The sequence below is a fragment of the Carcharhinus amblyrhynchos genome, chromosome 6 (assembly GCF_965287045.1).
Source record: "Carcharhinus amblyrhynchos chromosome 6, sCarAmb.v2.hapA, whole genome shotgun sequence".
In the NCBI taxonomy this organism is placed as follows: Eukaryota; Metazoa; Chordata; class Chondrichthyes; order Carcharhiniformes; family Carcharhinidae; genus Carcharhinus; species Carcharhinus amblyrhynchos.
In genome coordinates this window covers 17378372-17402522 of record NC_137329.1, presented here as the reverse complement: position 1 = coordinate 17402522, position 24151 = coordinate 17378372, and the positions used below count along the sequence as shown (strand labels likewise).

Here is a 24151-nt window from a genome sequence, read left to right as displayed (position 1 = left end):
CCCGTTCGGATACATTGAGGGAGAATTTAACATGGCCAATGCACCTAACCAGCATGTCTTTCAGAATGGGGGAAGAGACCAGAGCACCCAGAGGAAATCCATGCAAACATGGGGAGAGCGTGCAAACTCCTTACAGTGACCCAAGCTAGGAATCAAACCCTGGTTCCTGGTGCTATGAGACAGTCGTGCTAGCCACTGTGTCACCATGCCGCCCCCATTAAAAAGATAAATAAAATGCTTTTGTAAATTCAAAATGGGGATGAGTTCATGGTCTGAAGTTCACAGAATAACAGATTTGTTGCTGCACAGAAAGAGGCCATTTGGCCCATCAGGTCTGCACTAGCTCTCCAAATGAACATCATGAACATCATGCCATTTTCTGCACCCCTGAAGGTTGTTTCTATTCAAGTAATCCCTAATTCCCCCTTCAATGCCTTGATTGAACATAGCTCGGTAGATGTCCACCCAGCAGGCAGATGTGGCCTCATAAGACATGGGAGCAGAATTAGACCTCTGCGCCCATCTCATCTGCTCTGCCATTCAAACATGGCTGATATTTTTCTCAGCCCCATTCTCCTGCTTTTTCCCTATAACCCCTGATCCCCTTGTTAATCAAAAACCTATCTATCTCTGTCTTAATAACTTGGCCTCCACAGCTTTCTGTGGCAAAGAGTTTCACAGATTAACCACTCCCTGGCTGAAGAAATTCCTCCTCATCTCTGTTTTAAAGGATGGTCCCTTTAGCCTGAGGTTGTGCCCTCTCTGGTTCTAGTTTTCCCACTAGTGGAGACATCCTCTCCATGCCCACTCTATCCAGGCCTCGCAGTGTCCTGTAAGCTTCAATAAGATCCCTCCTATTTCTAAACTCCAGTAAGTACAGACCCAGAGTCCTCAACCGTTCAGTTGAAACATTTCATCCAAAAGGTCCTCTAACAATGCAAAACTGGAGTGTCAGCTTTCATTTACATTCTTAAATCCTGGAATGGGAAATTAACCCAAAACCTTGTGATTCCAAGGCAAAAGTAATACCAACTAAGTCACAACTGACAAATTGTTGAATTCAGTGTTGAGTCCAGAAAGCGGTTGGTGACTGAAGATTCAGGGTCCTGGTTGTGGATTGAATGGAGGTGTTCCAGTATTTTGCCATTCATCATCTTAGTTCAGGCTGATACTATCTGGAATTTAGAAGAGTGGGAGGAGATCAGATTGAGGTATACAAAATGATAAAAGGTAACGATAAAGTAGACATGGAGCGGATGGTGGGGCATTCCAGAGCGAAAGGTCATAGTTTTAGGATAAGGGGTAGCAAATATAAAACAGAACTGAGGAAAAACTACTTCTCATAAAGGGGGGTTGTGAATCTGTGGGATTCGCTACCCCAAAGTGCGGTGGACCCTGGGATAGTGAGTAAATTTAAGGAGGAGTCGGACAGATTTTTAATTGGTAATGGGTTGAAGGGTTAAGGAGAGAAGGCAGGAAAATGGGGATGAGGAGCATATCAGCCATGATCGAATGGGGGAGTGGATTTGATGGACTGAATTGTCTAATTCTGCTCCTATATTTTGTGAACTTATGAACTTCTCTCGTGCTCATGTTGACATTTTTGTCTTGCTGCAATGTTCCAGTGAAGTTTGAGGAACAGCACCTCAGCTTTTGAGCAGGCAGTTTGCAGCTTTCTAGACTCAATATTGAGGAGGAAACCTCCAGACTACACTCTCTGTCTTATTGAATTTTGTGAGCATTCTTTGCCAAGTGCCAGCCTGCATCTTATTGTTGCTTTTGGGGCTGACCTTTACTTGCTGTTAATACCACCTCTGGACTGTTGCGATATTTCTTTACCACAGCCATTACCTCTTTGCCTTTTATCTATGATAGTTTTCGTATTGAATCTCCCCCGTCCTCTAGCTCTCCACTCACCTCCTCTCCTGTTTCCTCTGACCTTTGCCGCTTTCTCAACAGTGTGGGTCCCACCATATTTCCATCTCCCATTGCACTCGGAACGTCGGGCGGAATTTTCAGGCCCCTTCCTGTTGCTAGGACCATCCAATCCTGCTGAAAGATATTCTCCCACGGCAGGATCCTTGGTGACAGGGTAGGCAGGCCATACAAAATGCCACAGACTTCGGAAGGACTGGAGGATGCTGCTGGCAGCTAATGGCAAGCCACCCCCAACACAGGAAAACACGCCTGCGGAGAGGGGCTGGAAAATCTTTGCCATTGTCTCTGTTTCTGCTTCCACTCATGCTGACAGACCTACTGAGTTTTTCTAGCGCTTTCTGCTTTATGATTCTTTGGTCATTTAATCCAACGGATTAAATATTTGAAAGGAGACAGTGGAACCATATAGAATGTCTCGATTGTACTCCAGATGCTGGACCATGACAGGAGACTAATGGAATATTTTCACAGCAAGGTGGCACAGTGGGTAGCACCATTGCCTCACAGCACCAAGGACCTGGGTTTGATTCCCGGCTTGGGTCGCTGTCTGTGTGGAGTTTGTACATTCTCCCCATGTCTGCGTGGGTTTCCTCCAGGTGCTCTGGTTTCCTCCCATAGATGTGGATGTGCCGGCGTTGGACTGGGGTAAACACAGTAAAAGTTCTAATCAGTAATCTCTAAACTGTCTGTGCTTTATATGCTCTGTCTGAGGCCAGAACTCTCCATTCACCTGACGAAGAGGGAAACCTCGAAAGCTTGTGCGTTTACTATCAAATAAATCGGTTGGACTAAAACCTGGTGTTGTCAGACTTTTTACTGTGTTCCTCCCATAGTCCAAATATATGCAGGTTAGGTAGATTGGCCATGCTAAATTGCCTCTTAGTGTCAGAGGAACTAGTTTGGGTAAATACATGGGGGTTACAAGAACAGGGTGGGATTGTGGTCGGTGCAGACTCGATGGGCTGAATGGCCTCCTTCTGCACTGTAGAATTCTATGATTCCACTATCCGAAGTCAGTGCTGCCAAACCAGTTTGATACTGTGCTCATAATTCACAAGTTTGTAAAACTTTTGTTGTCACTTTTGTGTACAACTGAGCAAAAATAACGGGCAGGGAAGGAACTGCTGTTTAAACCAGCAGGACGGGAAAATGTGATTATGTCTTGAACATATTCATTGGGTAGAATTTTCCCTGTCGTGTCCATCACGGCAATCGTAGCAGGCGGGACACGGACCATGCAAAGGTCTGTTCATCTCGGATGGGATGGGATTTTCCAATTCTGGGGTGAGCACGACTGGAAAACCCAAGGAGTCTGTTTAGTTTTGGGGTGGCATGGTGGCACACTGCTGCCTCACAGTGCCAGGGACCTGGGTTCGATTCCCTCGTTGGGTCACTGTCTGTGTAGAGTTTGCACATTCCCCGCGTGTCTATGTGGGATTCCTCCGGTTTCCTCCCGCAGTCCAAAGATGTGTAGGTTAGGTGGATTGGCTGTGACAAATTGTCTCTTAGTGTACCAAAATGTGTAGGCCAGGGGGATTAGCCATGGTAAATGTGTGGGGCTACGGGAATAGTGTGGGGGGAGAGGGTCTGGTCCTGTCAAAGAGCCGGTATAGACCTGATGGACCAAATGGCCTCCTTTTGCACTGTTGGGATTTTATGATTCTGTCACAAATACACAATCTCCATCTGACATTATCCTGCGAGAGACATAGTGGGCCAGGTTAAAAAAAAACAGCAGGGTCAATTAGAGCAGGAAATATATCAAAATCCTTTAAAGCTTCCTGAGGCAACTGCCACTTGTTCAGGAGTCCACAGTGGCCCTGATTTATGTTATAGGATGGCTGAACCTCAGGAGGTGTGCCACGCCAGTTAATTATGTGGGACTGTAGAGAATGAAGACTCGCAGTGAAAGACAGCAGCTGAAAACACACTGCCGTCACTTGTTAGTAACGCGCTGTATTTCCACAGGAGAGCTGTGCCCGGGTGCTGCTGTTCCGAGGAGCCAACAAAGAAGTGAAGAACTACAACAGCCAGACCCCGTTTCAGGTGAGCAAACATTTTCCTCCACCTTGCGCTGTTTCAGTAGGATGTGCCTCAGTCAGCGACACACAGCCCGAGGGCAAGTGGCTGCCTGTGGGTTAGTCATGATGAGGCGGGGAAGGTGAGAGCGTCGCAAGTATTATTGTGTGTGAGGTGTGCAGAGCATGGATGGGGGTGGGGCTGGGGGGACAAGTGTCGAAATGTTCAGACAGCCAATTATAAAGTAGTGTAAATGCAGAGAATTAATCAGTTGTTTGGTTAAGAGTGTCAGTAGGATCAATGCAGAGCCAGGGAACTGATGTATTATGTTTACCGGATTCTTTTCAAAAAAAACATTGAAATTTGTTTTTAAGGGAGTTACCAAAGACGCAGGTTTCTGATTAGAATTTAATCCTTGGATGTTAAAAATTCCATAGAGTCACAGGGCTCGATTTTACCTTCAGGTTGCATCCGTTTGTAGGTGTGATAACTTGGTAGAATCGGGCGTGAGGCGAGTAGCGTGATCCGCGCCCGCCTCCACGCCGGTTCCCCCTTTACCAAGGGCCGAAAGTGGCTGCCGTCGGGACCACGCCCAAAATGGACGTGACATCAATTTAAATGCATTTTCATGCATTTAAATTGGCTTAATGGGCTGGACGCCCAAACTTACTGGCACTTCTCCCTTCACCACCGTGTTGACCCATCTAGATTTGGCGTGAAACAGACATGGTCCGCAAAGCTCCAATTTGGGCATTCCAGCTTCTGGGGAGGTAGGTTCAGAGCCTCCAGCAGCTCTCTGACTCAGATCAGTTGGGGGGCGGAAGGTGGGTCAGATGGTTCTCTGACTCAGATCAGCAGGGAGAGGAGGCGGGGGGCAGGGAAAGGCAGGGGGTGGTCCACTGCCACTCTGCGTATGATCCGTATGGGGGAAGGGGGGAGGGGCCCGTAGTTGATCTGAGTGGCGGTGGGGGGGTTGGAGGGTATAAGGGGGTCAGTAATGTTGTGGAGGTGGGGCAATGTCTGTGGGGGCCAGAGGGAGGCATTCTGTGGCCCAGGAGCAATGTGGCAGGAGAGCATTTCTCTATCTTTTTTTTCTGCACGTGCGCAGTTGGAGGTACCGATCGGAGCTGCAAGATTTCGGGTGTGTTAAGCCCTGCCCATAGGCTTCCGCAGCACGATTCAGAATCGCTGCTATTTTTTCAGGCAGAGTGCGTAAGGGGGCACCACGGAATGGGTCTAAAATTGAGATCGGACATACTCCCAGTTTCAAGTCCACCCAGCACTTCGAATGAAAATGGTAAAGTAGGGCCCATTGACTCAGAGTCACAGGGCACAGAGAAGGCCCTTCAGCCCATCGATTCTGCACCAACAATAAGTAACACTAAAAGAGCAGTAATTCCACCTTCCCAAACTTGCCCCAAATCTTTGACTGTTACGAAATTTCAAGTGCTCATCCAAGCATACTTTAAAGGTTGTAAGGATTCCAGTCTCCACTATCTTCCCAGGAACTACATTCCAGATTCCCACCACTCTCTGAATGAATTTTTATTCTCAAATCCCCTCTGAATCTCCTGCTCCTCACCCTAAAACTTTGTCCTCTCGTGATTGACCCCTCAACCAAGGGGAACAGCTGTTCCTTGCTCACCCAGTCCGTATCCCTCATAAATCTTATACATCTGTGGAACTATTTGGAAATGAGCTGAGTGCTGGCCTTCAAAGTCACTTAAAAAGAGAGAGGTTTGGTCCCATTGGTGTTCATGGGATTTTGTTGGAAAACTCCAGCGGGGGAACATATCTCATATAAAACCTGATCTTCTTGGTATCTCTCCTTAGGTCTTCCGACTTCCAAATGTGTCAGATAGAGGTAGCCCCATTGTAGTGGCACTTGGAAGAGGATTTAAAAGTTTGTCAATAAAAACAGTTCACAAGAACCGAAAGAGGAAACAGATAATGCAGACAAAGACATCCAGTCATAAAATGACAGAAATATTAAGGACGGACACTTTTTTAAATTAACTCCTGATCTGTTCTGACTTCTGTTTTCCTCATTTCTAGTCTCTGCTGCTGGTAGCTTCACTCACTCCAACTCCCTCTCCACCCTACATTGGTTTCCGCTCAATCGACACCTCGATTTTGGAACTTTCCATTGCCTCGTGCACTCCACGGGTGGGATTTTTCACATGGCCCAAAGCATGTTTTGCGGCAGCAGGGCTGTCCTGCCGTTGGCTGGTGGTGAGATCTTCTGGTCTCTCCCGCTGTCAATTTCCAGCTTGCAATCAGCCCCACACCAATTTTCAGCCGATTACGCGGAAAGAAAGAGCTTGGCAGACTAGCGATCAGCTGGATGCCAGTCATGCGTCCCGCTAGAAGCCCCCACTGATGTCCCCTGTTTCGCTGCGCTACTCGAGCAGCGCAGCGGGTCAGGAGAATCGCGGCCAGGGTCTTAAATAAGTGATTGCAGAGAAATTGGATTCAATGGTTTAATTTGTAAATTGGTTTAAAGGATATAAGTGCATTGGAGGCAGTTTAGAGGAGATTTACGAGACTGATATCTGAAATGAGTGGCTGTTTTATGAGGATAGACTGGAAAGGCTGGGCTTGTTTCCACTAGAGCTTGGAAGAGTAAGAGGTGACTTGATTGAAGTATATAAAAGTCTTGAATGGTATTGACAAGGTGGATGGCAGATCTGATGGGTTGGTGCAGAACGATGGGGCACTGTTTTAAAATTAGGAGCCATCCTTACAGGGCAGAGGTGAGGAGAATATTTTTTCTCTCTGAGAGTTGCATGAATTTTCCGCAGGTCATTGAATATTTTTAAGACAGAGATACATAGATTTTGATGGGCAAGGGATATCCAAAAGGCACTCCATAAGGTGCCACACAAAAGATTATTAGGCAAGGTGATTCGCATGGTGTTGGGGTAATATACTAGCATGGGTAGAGGTTTGGATAACTAACAGGATACAGAGAGTCAGGACAAATGTTTCTTTTAGATTGGCAAATTGACGATTGGAGGGCCCTAGGGACCAGTGTTGGGCTCTCCGGCTGCGCTGGTCTAAAAGCCGGAAATTCCCGCCGGACTGCCAATGGGCCTTCACTTTGTCCGCAACCCACCTTCCACAAAGGCAGCGGCAGGCTGGGTGGGAGAATTCCGGCTATTGACTCTAAATTGTCGTCCAAAGACAACTAGGGATGGGCAATAAATGCTGGCCAGCCAGCGATGCCCATGTCCTAGGAATGAATAAAGGAAAGATCACAATCCGATCAGCCATGATTCTACTCAGCAGGCTTGAAGGGCCAAATGGCCTCCTCCTGCTCCCAGTTCTCTAGTCAGTCTAGACTTTTTTAATGGATTGAAATTTGAGCTGATCAGCAGAACTTGACATAATCAAAACACAGCAGGCATTGTTTGACTGGTTTAATCATAGGATCTTAAAGCACAGCGGGAGGGAACTCTACCCATCATGCCTGCGTCGGCCTTTTAAAAGAGATATCCAATTAGTCCCATCGCTTGATCCTAATTAGTGTGAGATTTTACACCAGCTTTACATGACCACGAACAGCAGTATAAGACCTTCCATCCTTAAAAGACAATAATACGTAGCCGTTTAGTTCTCGATTGCAGCATTAGAAACACAGCCCTCCTAAAGCACGGTTTCAGTAAATGCTTCTTTATCAAGCGATACCCCATTTATAGCCCATCACCCTGCAGAGCATTTAAAAAAAGGAAATGTAATTAATTAAGTACAAATTAATATACAATTAATGGATTCCTTTCTATCCCTTTGTGTAAAAAAAATGCACAAACAACATTTCAAAACAAATCAAAATAACTTTCATATTCTGTCCAAATTGTGAGAAATCTTTCGACGAGCAACCCCTCCTTGGCAAACAATCAAACAGGTGAAAACTTGCAGTCACCCATTTATAGAGTCATAGATGTTTACACCATGGAAACGGGCCCTTTGGCCCAACTTGTCCATGCCTGTTGTTTTAACCACTGAGCTAGTCCCAACTGCCCACATTTGGCCCATATCCCTCTATACCCATCTTACCCAAGTAACTGCCTAAACGATTTTAAAAAGGCAAACTTGTACCCACCTCTACTACTATCTCTGGCAGCTTGTTCCAGACACTCATCACCCTCTGTGTGAAAAAAATGCCCCTCTGGACCCTTTTATATCTCTCCCCTCTCACTTTAAACCTATAGTTCTAGACTCCCCTACCTTTGCGAAAAGATATTGACTATTTTAGTTGATTTTAGAATTAATTTCTCTCCAACATTTGTTTAATTCCAGGAAGCTTAATCTGTGATTCTGTGATCTTTAATCATTCACCCACATTTGTACAGTGTATATTATCCCACAGCCAAGGATTTGCCAGATGTTTACGCCCCACGGTGCTGTGATTGCAGACTCGTGCTGGCTGCCATATATACCCAGCAGGCTCTGAAGGTGGTTCTTCCTGAGCAGAAAGCCTCCGGCTCACAGAGAGTCCCCTCAGCAGTAAGGGTGGTCCACATTGAAAACACCCCGACTTCCACCACCACCACCACTCAGCTCCCCACTGCCCCCCAACCGCACCCCCCTCCCCACCCGCCTTATGAAGGCTGCCATAGGCTGTGAAATGTGATTGTGATCCCCAGAAAGACTGCACCATGTCTAATTTCTGCATAGTGAATCTTGTTGGAGTTTTTAATCCCATAACAGAAAAGATTGCCTAGCCTTCCAAGGATGAGGTCATTATCACACAAGATTTTGATAACCCATTCCAGGATGAATGGCTTTCAGGGAGTTGCTGAGGACAGCAAACTCAGTAATGTTGATCCTGCATGGAGGGCACAAGTGGGAGAAACTCATACAAGCTGCCTGTCATCCATGTCCTGGAGCCCTGTGGCTGAAAGAATCTTACACACATCTGCCATGTCTGGCCCATGCTATGGCCTCTTCCTCTAGAACCTCGACATCCTCATACTCATTGTACTCATCCCTCCTGAATCTCTCCATCCGGTACCTCACCTCCCCTTTGGAGACCAGGGTGTTAGAATGATTTATCTCAGTTGGTTAGACAGCTAGTTAATGATGTAGAGTGATGCCATCAATGTGGATTCAATTGCCCTCCCAGCTGAGGTTATACACAAAGGCCCCACCTCCTCAATCTTGCCCCTCGCTTGAGGTGTGTTGATTCTCAGGTGAAATCGCCATCAGGCACAGTTTAGGGTCTTCTGAGACTATGGCGATTTTATCTTTACCTTGTTAGAGTGCAGCAAACCACGATGATGTGAGGCACTCTCTGGGGAAAACACCCCCTGACCAGTTCAGAAATCTCCAGCATGTCAATGGTCCCCTCAATCAAGGAGCATGTTGCGGAATGAGCCACATTGTACCTCTCCTCTGGAGCTGCCAGCATTAGTCACATCTTTTGGGGGCTAGCCTTTGTCACCGATGAGCCAACCCTGAATGTGCTGAGGTCCCTGGAAGGTCTGTGGCACCTGTGAGTGACTCAAGATGAAAGACTCGTACAAGCTTCCTCGCACAGACCTGCATAGTCCACTTTCGATGATCACAAACCAGCTCCCCAGTGAGAGAGTGGAAGCCTTTTCTATTGAAGGATAAGTGGTCACTATCAGGGAGCTCTAAAAAGTCATACATGTGCAGACAACAGCAGAGTGCCCCAGTGGGAAGCTGGGGATCAAATCTCAGTAATCTTGCAGCCTGGCTGGCTTCATCAAGGAAGAACTGGACATAATTGTGTGCCTGACTGAATAGGTGCTGGTAACCTCTTGGATGCATTTACGAGCAGAGGACTGTGATATTCCACGGAAATCCCCAGTGTAAACCTGCAACAAGCAAAAAAATGCAGAAGTCACATTTATAGCCACTGGCAATCATAGAACCATTAAATCCCTACAGTGCAGAAAGAGGCCATTCAGCCCATTGAGTCTGCACCGGGACCTCAGCACATTCAGGTTTGGCTCAGTGATGAGAAAGGCTAGCCCCAAAAGCTGTGACTAATGATATCCGGCTGGCAGAAAGAGGCCATTCAGCCCATTGAGTCTGCACTGACTCTCCGAAAGAGCATCCCACTCCGGCCCTCCCCTTCACCCTATCCCTATAACCGCACACATTTATCTACTGGTATTATAGCAGGACTATTAATCCAGAAACTCAGCTAACATTCTGGGGACATGAGTTCGAATCCCACTCTGGCAGGTAGTGGAATCTGAATTCAATAAAAATATGTGGAATTAAGAGTCTACTGATAACCGTGAAAGGGGGTTTTCACAGTAACTTCATTGCAGTGTTAATGTAAGTCTACTTGTGATACCAATAAATGCAATATATATAAACAATTGTTCATTAGGGCAGCATGGTGGCACAGTGGTTAGCACTGCTGCCTCACAGCGCCAGGGACCCGCGTTCAATTTTGACCTCGATCACTGTCTGTGTGGAGTTTGCACATTCTCCCCTTGGCTGTGTGGGTTTCTTCTGGATGCTCTGGTTTCTTCCCACATGCCAAAGATGTGTGGGTTAGGTTGATTAGCCATGCTAAATTGACCCTTAGTGTCAGAGGATAAGTAGGGTAAATATGTGGAGTTACGGGAATAGGGCCTGGGTGGGGTTGTGCTCAGTGTAGACTCGATGGGCCGAATGGCTTCCTTCTTTCCTGTAGGACTTCTATAATATCCATGAAAATAGAGTTAAGGCCAGCTATGTTCTTACTGAATGGCGAAGGAGGCTTGAAGGTTCAAATAACCTATCCTTGCATCTATTTCCTTTGATCTTATGATCTTTTGATTGGATTTATTATTGTCACATGTATTGGGATACAGTGAAAAGTATTGTTTCTTGCGTGCTATACAGCCAAAACAAACTGTTCATAGAATACATAGGGGAAAAGGAAAGGAGAGGATGCAGAGTATAATGTTGCCGTTACCAAAAGGGTGAAGAGAAAGATCAGCTTAATATGTGATAGGTCCATTCAAAAGTCTAATGGAAGCAGGGAAGAAGCTGTGACCTTCAGGATAGAACCAACATTTTCAGCTGATCCCTAAGCTGTTTCAGGGATAATCTATTGTTATCAACCTTAGTTGGAGATTCTATCTTCAGGAATGACCCCAAGACCACCTTGTCAGCATTGCCCTGCCATCATTGAGGCACAACATCATCTGGTACCAATTCTAATTGTGAAACTACCCTTTGCTGCCATTCCTTCACCCAACAACAATAATATTTCAAATTAATTCTCCAAAATGTCCAAGGAAAATTAAAACCACAGACTTTTTCTTTCAATGCCCCTGTGATTTCCCTCCTGGAGCCCTCACAGCAACACCATGGAGATTGACCTTAAATTCCAAGAGAACACGAGACTGACTCCTCTGACTGAATATTTGCAGCGGTTCCGAGAGTTGTAATAAAAGCAAAATACCACGGCTGCTGGAATCTGAAATGAAGACGCAGAATTGTACAAATGTTGCACTGGGTCTCAGGAGCGTGATGGTACTCCCAAGATATTCACAGGAGTGTATGTCCATTTGCCGCAGACCCTTGTAAATAGAGCATAGAAAACCTACAGCACAAACAGGCCCTTCGGCCCACAAGTTGCGCCGAACATGTACCATGTACATCTACTAGGCTTACCTATAACCCTTTATCTTACTAAGGTGTCAATATTTGCGAGTTTGCAAATGATTCACAGTGTGGCAGTATTTGAACACGGTCCCTGGCAGCATGGCAGTATTTAGACCCAGTCCCTGGAATTTGTCAATCTTTCCAGCCAATCTGTCCGCTCCCCATACCTCCTCTCACCACAGATCACAGCAGTATTGGCAGAGAGTGTAACCTACTCTATTCAATATTCTAAGAGTCCTTAACCTGCTATATAGTTCAGCAGCAAATGGGTGCCGCTATTTCTCAGGGGCAAGAGATAATATTGCAATCTTTCTGTTGTCACCAGCGTTGTAGCAGTGATAGTGCATTGTGCTGTCTGATTGCACCTCTGCTTAGCTAGATATTATATTGGATAGCATAACAGAGCAAGGATGAAGGCACTGATCCTAAAGAGCAATGGAATTGAAATTCTCAAGATTTTATGACTATAATGTGATGTGAAATTACGTGACTTAAGGGAATCAGTCATTTTGAATGTAAACACTTGAAGATGTGTAAGATTGGGTTGAAGTATTAAATGGAGCTTTCAAGATTCCCTCTGCACCACTGTCCAAATTTGTACCTTCGACTGAAATCCATCCTCCCCATGGAAAACAACAAAGAACTACTAAGAAAGCAATGAAGAAAGGAAAGATAGATTATGAAAGTAAACTGGCACAAAATATAAAAACTGATAATAAAAGTTTTTACAAATATATAAAACGGAAAGGAGTGGCTAAAGTAAATGTTGGACCCTTAGAAGATGGAGATCAAATGTTGAGAGTAAGTATACAGTTAATGGCAGGACCCTGAATAGCATTGGTATACAGAGGAATCTTGGGGTTCAAGTCCCATAGCTCCCTAAAAGTAGCCATATAAATAAATAGAGTGGTAAAGAAAGTATATGACATGCTTGAGTTTATTGGTTTGGGCATTGAGTACAAGAGTCAGGATGTCATGTTGCAGCTTTATAGAACTTTGGTCCGGCCGCGCTTAAAGTTTTGCATTCAGTTTTGGTCACACACTGCAGGAAAAATGTGGAGGCTTTGGAGAGGGTGCAGGAGAGGTTTACCAGGTTACTGCCTGGATTCGAGCTACATAGAGAGGCTGGACAAACTAGGGTTGTTTCCTCTGGAACGGCAGAAGCTGAAGGGAGACCAGATAGAAGTCTATAAAATTAGGAGAGGCATAAATAGGGTTGGCAGTCAGAATCTTCCTCCCAGAGTTGAAATGTCTAATAATAGGGGCATGCATTTAAGGTGAGAGGAGCAAAGTTCAAAGGAGATATGAGGGGAGAGTCTTTTACACAGAGAATGATAGGTGTCTGAAACACGCTGTCAGGGGTAGTGGTGGAGGCAGATACGATTGGGACATTTAAGGGGCTTTTAGAAAAGCACATGAATATGCAAGGAACAGAGGGATATGGACCAACGGCAGAAGAAAGGATTTATTAAGTTTGGCATCATTTTTGACACAACATAGCGCTCCTGTGCTGCACGGTTCTATGTTCTATGATTAAAAACAGAAAATTCTGGAAAATCTCAGCAGATCTGACAACATCTTGGGAGAGAGAGAGTAGAGCTAACATTTCCATTCAGGAGCTCTGATGAAGGGTCATCGTGACTCGAAATATTGGCTCTATTCTCTCTCCACAGTTGTTGCCAGACCTGATGGGATTTTCCAGCGTTTTCGGTTTTTGTTTCAGATTCCAGCATTCACAGTAATTTTGCCTTTATCTCACTGTTTCTGCGATGTTGCTTGGAGACCAATAGCGACCAAATTTTTGTGTAGGGGAGAAGTTCCTTCCTTGCTGTTCTTCAACTGATGCTGTGGAATTAAGCTGGGAAGGCCTCTGTTTAATGTGCTACATGAAAGTATGGCACTGGTGTGTTTGTCAGCCACAGTTCTGTCCCCGAGACTCTGGAGTGGGGCAAAAACTCGCATCCTTCCGCCTTCTGGGCAGCTGCTGCAACTGAACCAAGGCTTAGCACTGAAAATCATGCTGTTACAGTTTTTAGCACTTGTTGCAAACTCACCATCACCTGTTGCTGTCTGCTGCTGATCCTCCCCATTTAACAGCTGCTTTGCCGATGAACATGGCAGCTTCATCAGGGAGTGATTCATACTTGACATCTGTTTCGGTGTCTCCCTGACGTGCAAAATAAATTAGTGTCAGTCAGTGCGTGATGAAGGTTGCAGTTTCTCTGACTAGGTAGGGGAGTTGCTAAACAACATTGACTGCAAACAGTAATGGGGTAGCCGTCCCTTGTTCTGAAATATATATTTGCTGGCTTGCTTAATAAAAGTGTCATGTCAGTCTTAATAACTCATCACTTTTTTGTCACGCACAAATGTGAGTTGAGTTGAATTTCTTTTGCTTGTGATTATATTGCCCATGTTCTGAAATGAAATGGCTTTTTCAATCAATGCTTTAAATAATCGTGTTGAAGTTCAACTAAAATTTATTCTAAAGTTTATTGATTAGTGGCTTACGTTAACACTGCAATGAAGTTACCCCTAGTCTCCACAGTCTGGCGTCTGTTTAGGCCAATGCACCTAACCAGCATGTCTTTCAGACTGTGGGAGGAAATCGGAGCACCCCAAGGAAACCCACACAGACACGGGGAGAATGTGCAAACTCCACACAGACAGTGAGTGACCCAAGCTGGGAATCGAACCCAGGTCTCTGGCACTGTGAGGCAGCAGTGCTAACCACTGTGCCGCCCATAATTTCCCCTGCATAGCGTATTACTCAGTCACCAAATACATTTTTTGAAAGCTTATGGCTGTTGTGCAGTGGTTGTAAAAGAAATTAAGAACTTGAAAATCTTAATGCTTCTTGTCAATCTGTCATTCAGGATGATTGTACAATCCTTTGCAGGTGGCTATAATCGCAGGCAACTTTGAGTTGGCTGAATTCATCAAGAATCACAAAGAAACAGACATTGGTGAGTCAAACATCAAATAAGTCCAAGATCAAACAAGATGTTGTCATGGTTGAACTTGTTTTTTAATTTATTCATGAGACGTGTGTGTTACTGGCTGGCCAGCATTTATTGCCCATCCCTAGTTGTCTTTTGTTCAGAGGGTAGTTGAGAGTTAACCACATTGCTGTGGCTCTGGAGTCACATGTAGGCCAGATCAGATAAGGATAGCAGATTTTCCTCCCTAAGGTGCGTTAGTGAACTAGATGTGTTTTTCCGACAATGGTTTCATGGTCATCAGTAGATTCTTAATTATTGATTGAATTCAAATTCCACCATCTGCCATGGCGGGATTCGAACCCAGGTCCCCAGAACATTCGTAGAGTTTCTAGATTACCACTAGGCCCTTGCCTCCCCAAACTAGTACCTTTTGTTTGCTCTTTAGGGTGACCGATTTCTTGAATTGCAGAAAAGATTACACAAGATTGCAGCTCAGAGTTTAAGATGGCATAATTCAGGAAGAAATCAGAAAAGGATTTGTTTTACCTGCCTGAACTTTCCGTTGGGTCCAATCTGGAAAATGTGCCCGGAATGCACTGGACATCATGGTGGTTATGCCAACTTTCTACACAAATTAATTGGAATCACAGATCACAGAGTCCCTACAGTACAGAAGGAGGCCATTTGGCCCATCGAGTCTGTACCCACCACAATCCCAATTCCCGTAACTTTGCTAATCCCTATTCCCATTCACTCTGCTGATCCCCAGGCATTAGGTTCAATTTAGCATGGCCAATCAACCAAACCCGCACATCTTTGGACTGTGGGAGCACCAGGAGGGAACCTACACGGGCACGGGGAGAAAATGCAAACAGACAGTGACCCAAGGCCGGAATCGAACCTGGGTCCCTAGCACTGTGAGGCAGCAGTGCTAACCACTGTGCCACTGTGACACCCTCAAAATGATCTTGAGTATTAGGCTGCAACTGAGCAGTGTAATTGTGAGTAATTGATTTGTGATTTGAATATGTCAAACAAAGCCTCAAGATGTCTGAACTAAAGTATTTTAAACTGAAGATATCTTCAAGTAATTGATGCAGCTCAATAAACAGGTCACTCACTATCTTTTGTAACAAGGGCAGATCAACTGATTACTTTTGAAACCATTTTAAAATGAATTTCAAATCATGGTCGCACTATCACAGGAAGCAGTCCAGAGTGAGGGCCCATTTGAGTGCAGGTCATTAGCCATGAATTTATGTGAACTAAGATGCCATTCTTTTTGGTTAAACTCAATTAAGTAAACATTTTAAGTAAACTTAAGTAAACAAATTAAAAGGGACAAAAACTAGATGCTAAGGGACAAAGCCCTTTAAAGGGGGACCAGCCAAAACAAAAACAAAGCGTAAATGAAACTTATCAAACCAAAACGTGACTCACACACTCCAGTCCCTGCAGTCCCCATACAGGCCCGAGAGGCCTGTGGTACAAAGTTGCCCATGGACACCTTATGCAACATCTCCAGGGACACCTGGCCCTGAATATGACCATATCAGAGGGGCGGACAGTTAGGTTGGATGATCCTCCTCAGTCACCCGCTTCCTGAACCAGTCGATGGCGAGCTAAAGACCTGAGGTGCCTGTACCCCTGAAAATTTGGGTGCATTGTGATGAGCAACCTGAACAAGCGCGACAAATGGAAACTCACCATGGCAACCTGGCGACATAGACAGATCTGTGGGTGGGAATCACTTCAGGCAAATAGACTTTCGAACCCACATAAAAGACCATGGAAACCTGAGCATAAGTGGCTATGGGTGCAACTCCTTTATATTTCAAATTTGGCAATCATTTGTGTTGCATCAGCTGATACTGCACAGATAAAGCAGGTACCTGGGTGGAAGACATATGGAAAGTCAAGGCCTTTCGGAAACTTGCAATGTTTCAGTTACAATAGACAAAATCAGATTCGAGTATAAGCTGTTAAAAGTGCCTTCTTTTATTGTATGTTTGATCTTTTGATTCTGTTCTAGTAACCAAACTACTGTAAGTAACTGTGATTGTTTTTTTTATTTTGTTGGCTGTTTTTCTGCTCTGATCTGGTGTGGATTTTTGTGTGTGGGAAGGGGGGGATTGGTGATATTGGATGAACTACTGGGAAGGAACACTGAACGCAACAGCAGGGAGTTGAGTCAACACTGATTCCAGACTCCCTGTGCTTTGGTCGGTCGGTTATGCTACTTAGGCTATTGCGTACCTAGGGGAATTTCTGATGTTATTTGAAACTGACTCTGACAAACCTTCAATGTTGCGATGTCAGCAGATGAAACTCCTTGTTCCTATGCTTGAAAACCATGTGGCCTGTTGGCCGTTCAGCCTGTTATTGTTATAACCATTAATAACTGTATTCAAAGAAACCCAACATTTATGTCAATGTCACCTTCTCAGGCAAAGATCCTTTTTGTGAGATTATAGAGTTATAGAGAGGACATATACGGTAGGGAAACAGGCCCTGTGGTCCAACTCATCCATGCCAATCAGGTTTCTTAAACTGGACTATTCCCATTTGCTTGCATTTTGCCCATACCCCTCTAACCCTTTTTCTAGCCATGCACCTGCCCAAATGACTTTTCATATCATTGAATCCCTACAGTGCAGGACAAGACCATTTGGCCCATCGAGCCTGCACTGACCACAATCCCTCCCAGGCCCTATCCCCGTGACCACATGTATTTACTCGCTAATCCCCCTGACAGTAAGGGGCAATTTAACACAGCAAATAAACCTAACCCACACATCTTTGAAGTGTGGGAGGAAACTGGAGCACCCGTAGCAAACTTCACGTAGACATGGGAAGAAAGCGCAAACTCCACACAGACAGTTACCGAAGTCGGGAATCGAACCCAGATCCCTGGAGCTCTGAGGCAGCAGTGTTAATCACTGTGCCACCGTGCCACCTCATTTCCCACTCAATTTAGCGAATGGTTGCAATTGAACTCATATGTCTTTTCACACTTGGTTTGTAAATCCTTCTCTGAGCCTCTTAACCGTAAAAAGTATTAAGTAGAATTCAATATACCATCCATTAAGCGGGGAGGTGTTCATTGTAGTTTGTCTGTGCTCAAGAGGTTAGGTAATGAGTGTGATCAGTCTCTGGAATAAAATGGTTTTGGAAGATGCCTTGCGTAGACTCACTGTGACAGAACTGCATCTCAGACAGAAAATCAAAGCACGTCAATGGCCCAATTAACCCTAAAAATTTTCAATTCAATTGGCCTGGCTGGAAATGTATATCGAGGCAGGGTTTATTTCTTCTTATTTATTCATGGGACATGGGTGTCGCTGGCTGTGCAATATTTACTGACCATCCGTAGTTTGTCCGAGGGCAGTTGAGAGTCAACCACATTGCTCTGACTCTGAAATCACATGTAAGCCAGACCAGGTAAGGTTGGCGGATTTCCTTCCCTGAAGGACATTAGTGAACCAGGTGGGTTTTTACGACAATTGACAATGGTTTCATGGCCATTAATAGATTCTTAATTCCAGATTTGTTTTATTGAATTCAAATTCCACCATCTGCTGTGTCCCAGTCCCCAGAACATTAGCTGAGTTTCTCGATTAATAGTCTAGTGATACTACCACTAGGCCATTGTATTACAGGAAGTCCATGCAGTACTGCTCACTGGACATCACCCCCAAGTCGAATTCGCTCCCACTGCCTTATGAAAATTATTATATATGTTGATATGATCTTCTAATGCTGTCCAAGTCTACAAGAACAGTGTGAGTGTTGATGGTAAGTACAAATGGTGTAAAGGTTATCGCAGAGTCACTGTCTAGCATCAGTTGTTAGAAGTGATCCCACTGAAAAAGAATTATCACGTTGTGTACTTGGTTGTAACATGTTTAGGCACAATCTGTACGTTGGCTTATTTCTTGAATTTAAACGTGCATTAGCCGGAATTCTCTGACCTCGCCCACGGCTGGGACTCTCTAGTCCCATTGCAATGAATGAAACTTTGGCTGAGCGCCAAATTCTTCATTCTCACTGGCAGCAGGAGCGGCGGGAGCAAGATTGGATAATCCCAGCTCTTATAGCTTCAAATATTGAACGATATAATTCCAGCTGGGTTTATCAATTTAGACTGAACCTTTATGAGCTCTCCCTAACCCGAAGTATTGCTGGAAATTGGAAAGAAAAACAGAAAATGCAGGAAATAGTTGCCAGATCTGGCAGCGCCTAGGGAGAGAAAACATTCCAGGTCAATAACCCTTCTTGCACTTCAAAGACATTTCCTTGGCTGCAAAGTGCTTTGTAATATCCAGTGACAATGAAAGGTGCTACATAAATGCAAAAATTCTTTCTTCCAAAGGTCTGTGAACTCAGTTGCAGACAGGAAACTATCTGGAATAAATTGTTAATTGATGTTTACCAGTGGCAGTACATTTATTCCTCAACATTTGAGCTGAAATTAATTTGTGGATTATAGACCTCTGTTTTTTTTTGAATTCCAATATTTTTAAGGTGTGGTAAGTAGGTTAACTCAAGGAGCTGGGACGGATGAATGTGGAAACCTTTGGGTCTATCAGCCCAAGGGTACATGTTTTCTGGTTTCCCAGAAGTTGTAAGTAAAGCAATAGTGTATACATTTGATGGGACTCAGCCTGATACTGTAATGACCATTCTCCTCTTGCAAGAACACCATGAAGCATCTAGTAACAATTAGTGTTTCCCCAGCAGATTGTCTGGATGACAGATGTCGGACAGGTTTCATGATGAAAATAGAAATCCTTTCAAAATATTAATCCATTCATCAGAAGGGAAATTAAAAAAAAACAATTGAACTAAGTCTGTAAGACGACTGGTTACTCAGCTGATATCAAAATAATCCATTTAGTCTAACAAAATTCAGGATGTGTACACACTCTTTAGAATTTGTGATTTCTTTTTTCTCTCTTTGCTCCTGTCGAAAGAGACATTTCCTCTGCTCTAGTGTCTTGTTTCATGACAGTTTCTTGTCCTCACCAAGGTACATTGTTCCCATCTGAGGCTTCACAAAATGTCTATAGGAAGCCTTGCATGGGGGCAGGCGGAATCGAAGCCAAGTCCAAACCATTCTCACACTAATGTGAACACCTACAGTCACTAAACAGGGCTATGACATCTGACCCACTTTAACTCCTGACGGAGTACTTGATGTTATCAGCTGACTCTGGTTAGAGGGATTCACGGGATAAATGTGTGGGGTTCCAGAGATAGGGCAGAGGGGTGGGCATGGACACTCTGTCGGACAGTCAGTCCAGACTTAATGGGCTGAATGGCCTCCTTCAGTACTATAGGGATTCAATGACTCTAGATCAATTGGCATCCAACATGGGATCTCCTTAAAAACATAGGAAAGAGAAGCAGGAGCAGGCCATTCAGCCCTTCAATCCTGCTCCACCACTCATTTTGATCACGTCTGACCATCAAATTCAATATTCTGATGCCCTCTTTCCTCATATCCCTTGATCACTTTTGCCCCAAGAGGTATATCTAATTTCTTCTTGAAATCACACAACATTTTGGTGTCAATTCTTTTCTGTGGTAGTAAATTCCACAGATTTACCACTCTCTGATGAAGAAATTTCTCCTCACCTCAATCCTAAAAGGTGGGGCTTGGCTATTTGCTGGACCCGGGGTAGTGGTTGGGAAGGGTGGGGAGGGGGGGGCGGTTATGGTATTGTTTTGACATTTTTGCTGGAGTTTTATCGCTTCACCATCCCGAGGCTCACAAGATCCCACCTGAGATCAATGGAGAATGCCGTTCTGCGAGCCGCGCCTGCCCTGATTTTGGGGGCAGGTGAGGTAATAAAATTCCAGCCTTTGATTCTAGTCATGCTCTACAACAAGTTTAATCCCACAGCAAACAAGCAAGTTAGTGAGAGCATTGACTGGGCACACACGCACCGCACACCTTAGTTTATTTATTGTTGTCACAAGTAGGCTTACATGAACATGGGACTTGGTGGTTTGAGTTATAAGGAGAGGCGAGATAGACTGGGATATTTTTCTCTGGAGTGTAGAAAGCTGAGGGGTGATCTTATAGAATAATGAAGGGCATAGATCAGCTAGATAGTCAATATCTTTTCCCAAAGGTAGGGGAGTCTTAAACTAGAGGGCATAGATTTAAGGTGAGAGGGGAGAGATACAAAAGTGTCCAGAGGCGCACTTTTTCCACACAGAGGGTGGTGAGGGTCAGGAAGGTCTGCCAGAGGTAGTCGTAGAGGCAGGCACAATTTTGTCTTTTAAAAAGCATTTAGACAGTTACATGGGTACGATGGGTATAGAGGGATATGGGCCAAATGCAAGCAATTGGGACTAGCTTCAGGTTTAAAAAAAAAAGGCAGCATGGATAAGTTGGGCCAAAGGGCCTGTTTCTGTGCTGCAAACCTCTATGACTCTATAACACTGCAATGAAGTTACTGTGAAAATCCCCTAGTTGCCACACTCCGGCACCTGTTCAGGTACACTGAGGGAGAATTTAGCATGAACAACGCACCCAACCAGCAGGTCTAATGGACTGTGGCAGGAAACCGGATCATCCAGAGGAAACCCACACAGACACGGGGAGAAGGTGCAGACTCCACACAGGCAGTGACCCAAGCTGGGAATTGAACCCGGGTCCCTGGCGCTGTGCTAACCACTGTGCACAGTATTTTGATCATTCCGTTGTCTTTTACAGCTTTTTTTTTGCAGCCTGTGTAAGCAGGAGGATTAAGTGCAGCGAGGAAGATAAAAGTTAATCCACGTTTGTTTTCCCAACCCATCTGCAGCTGTCTGCCGTGCAGTGGTTTTGGGAGAGTGGAGGATTATAGAACATCTGTGAAGCAGCCCGGGTGCCTCTCTGTACCATGGAGGGAGCAGCTGCGGTAGTCGGGGGGGTCTTTGGAGGCAATAATTATGTTAAAATTCTGGGAAGTCGAAGGAAGCCCTGTAATTGTCGCCAAACCGGGCCAATTCATCCGATGATGTCGTGCATTTTGATGGGATAAACTTTCAGAGCGATTTATAGCTGTCATGGGCTGTGCTTCTTCTGCCTGCGAACCAGGTTTGTTGCCCTCTCGTTGTCCTCTCCTGACATAAGCTGCAGTACATTCCTTACTCGGGGTTTCCACTCCGAGTTGGTGGGGGCTGCAGTTCCCCAGTGATGTAACATTGAGATGCAAATCCTGCCAACACCACTTAACAAAGTCAGCGCTTTTTACCTTCCGAATTCAAATTCTGTGCTGCGTCAGAAATGTTTGATGATTAGGAAACTCCGTGCATGAATTGCGAAGAGATTTCGCCCCCCCAGTGGGTGGGGACTTTGAAGCATGTTCGTGCTTTTTACTTGGACAAATTTTCATTTTAAAAAAGAAACTAAAGCATTGGGGAAGGGGGTGTGGGGGGAGGGGGGGTTCACAAAGACATCTCCAACAGAAGAAAGTGGCAATAGATGAAATTGCATTTCATTTCAAATAATATGTTGATTTTTGATTTGATTTACTGTTGTTACATGTATTGGCATACACTGAAAAGTATTGTTTCTTGCGTGCTGTACAGATAAAACTTATCATTCGTGGAGTACATGAGGGGAAAGGAAAGGAGGGAGTGCAGAATGTAATGTTACAGTCAAAGCTAGGGTGTAAGTCCATTCGAAAGTCTGCTGGCAGCAAGGAAAAAGCTGTTCTTGAGTCAGTTCAATTCTGGCATGGTATCAGTCGATTGAACGTTAGAGCATTTTGTTGATGTGATTTCCAGGAACACGTAAGAGGCAGAGATCAAACCTATGTGATTAGAAAGTTTGTTGAGTCAACTCTGTAACATGTTTGCGTTTAAAGGCCTCAGGGGCATCTGCTGTGCGAACGTATGCAGCATATTTTGGAGTAAAAAGCAATTGGATATGACTATAATGAGTTGGAATGAAGCTAAATTCATACTACATATGCAATCTTCTGGTGTACTGAACACAACATTTTTGAATGACTAGATAGACAAACAGACAGACTGATAGGATGAAAGAATTTAATAGCACACCCCTTAAGCATGTTCAGGTCGCTAGTTTCCAAATTTTGAATGTTTATTAATGCATGCCCTGGAGGCAATGTTGGAGGGACTTTCTCAATTAGTGTGCACAACATAACTTAATTAGTCAACATTACATTGCCAAGCTGTCTTCAAATCATTTTCTGAACATGTTGCTACTTGAAACACATTGTTATTCCTTTGAAACTCTGCTATATGTGGTTTAAATCTCAACAAGACCCTTTTACTCATCAGCCCTGTGCCCCTTGTCCTTTGTTGTATCCCACTCCAGCAATGCCTCAATTTCAGAACTCTCATCTTTGCTTTCAGATACCTCCATGACCTCCCCCTCCCCCTAGTGCTGTTGTCTCTTCTTGTTCTACAATCCCCCAAGATCTCTGCAGTCCTCCAATTCTGGTTCCTCGCAAACCATCAATTTTTGCTGGCACAGCCATTGGTAGCAAAAGTTTCAGTTGCCGATCCCCTTGCCTCTCAAATTCCCTCCATAAACTTATCCGCCTCTATACTGCTCCCTTCTTCGAGATGGTCCTTAAAGCCGAGCTATTACTTGCTCTAATATCGCCGAGATGATTCACTGTCATATTTTGTTTCACTTCCGTAAAGTGATTCGGGATGTTTTATGTTATCATCAAGAAAAGGCAACAAGGTTGACTAGGCCATATTCTAAGGCATGATCATTGCTGAAGGAGGTGAACAAAGGGCGCCTGGGATGTAGAACAGATGGTTGGAAGAAATGAGGATGTTTGACAACGTGAAAATGAAAACGTGAGACTCCTATGAGTAACCAAAGAGGAATTAGAAGAGGATTTGCTCTTAGACAGATCATTATTACTACGTCAGCAGTGCTAAATAAAAACAAGTTGTTGTTATCCTTTTGCATTTTTCAATGAATGGGCAGTAAGGTATAGTCGTTTAATCATACAGAACCTGAGTGTTGCTGAGAAAGGAGACATACTGTCAAAGTTTTGTGTCTTGGGGAGACAAAATAAGTGTGCTTATAACTCAAAAGAAAAGCTTAGACAACAAGCCTTTTTCAGTAATACACAGTGTGATACGTGGAATATTAAGCATTGTGATTCAGTGTGGGGCTTGCTGTTTATCTATGTGCAAACACCCATGAGGTCCATGGGGAATCACTGATTGATCCCCACTGAGGGTCATTGAATATGAGTTCTCTTGGTAACAGCCAGTTGCCTGCCCACTAGAGCTCATTAGGGGAACTCATTACCTAAGCCTTTCATAAGGCAGGCCCAGGACTGGGCCTGCTGAATTGTAGTCACAGGCAGGGACTAGTTTGTGCGCGCACCGTGGTAATGGTTTTACTTTGCATTCTGTAATAAACTGTTCCTTTCCTGTCAGACTTCTGAAGTCATTATATTGGCAATGAGGAACAAGAAAAGTTTCAAACAACTTTATCTTTCAGCGAACCCAGTAAGACAGTGATGAGGAGATATTGGAAATGCTAGTGTTTGGGAAATTGGAAACTTATGATGTGGGTGTGGAAGATTGGCCCCAGTACGGCAAAAATATGAAATATTTCTCAGGAAAGAAGG

General features: G+C 44.5%; 1 protein-coding gene across 2 annotated transcripts in view; it reads left to right on the top strand.

The window, feature by feature from the left end:
- shank2b (SH3 and multiple ankyrin repeat domains 2b) overlaps nucleotides 1–24151 on the top strand; it is a 919901-nt gene that overhangs the window by 233430 nt on the left and 662320 nt on the right. For both annotated transcript variants that reach the window (XM_080189952.1, XM_080189951.1), the window contains exons 10-11: nucleotides 3907–3984; nucleotides 14489–14555. In XM_080189952.1, the coding sequence (XP_080046078.1) occupies nucleotides 3907–3984; nucleotides 14489–14555 (145 nt within the window). The remainder of the gene's footprint in view (nucleotides 1–3906; nucleotides 3985–14488; nucleotides 14556–24151) is intronic.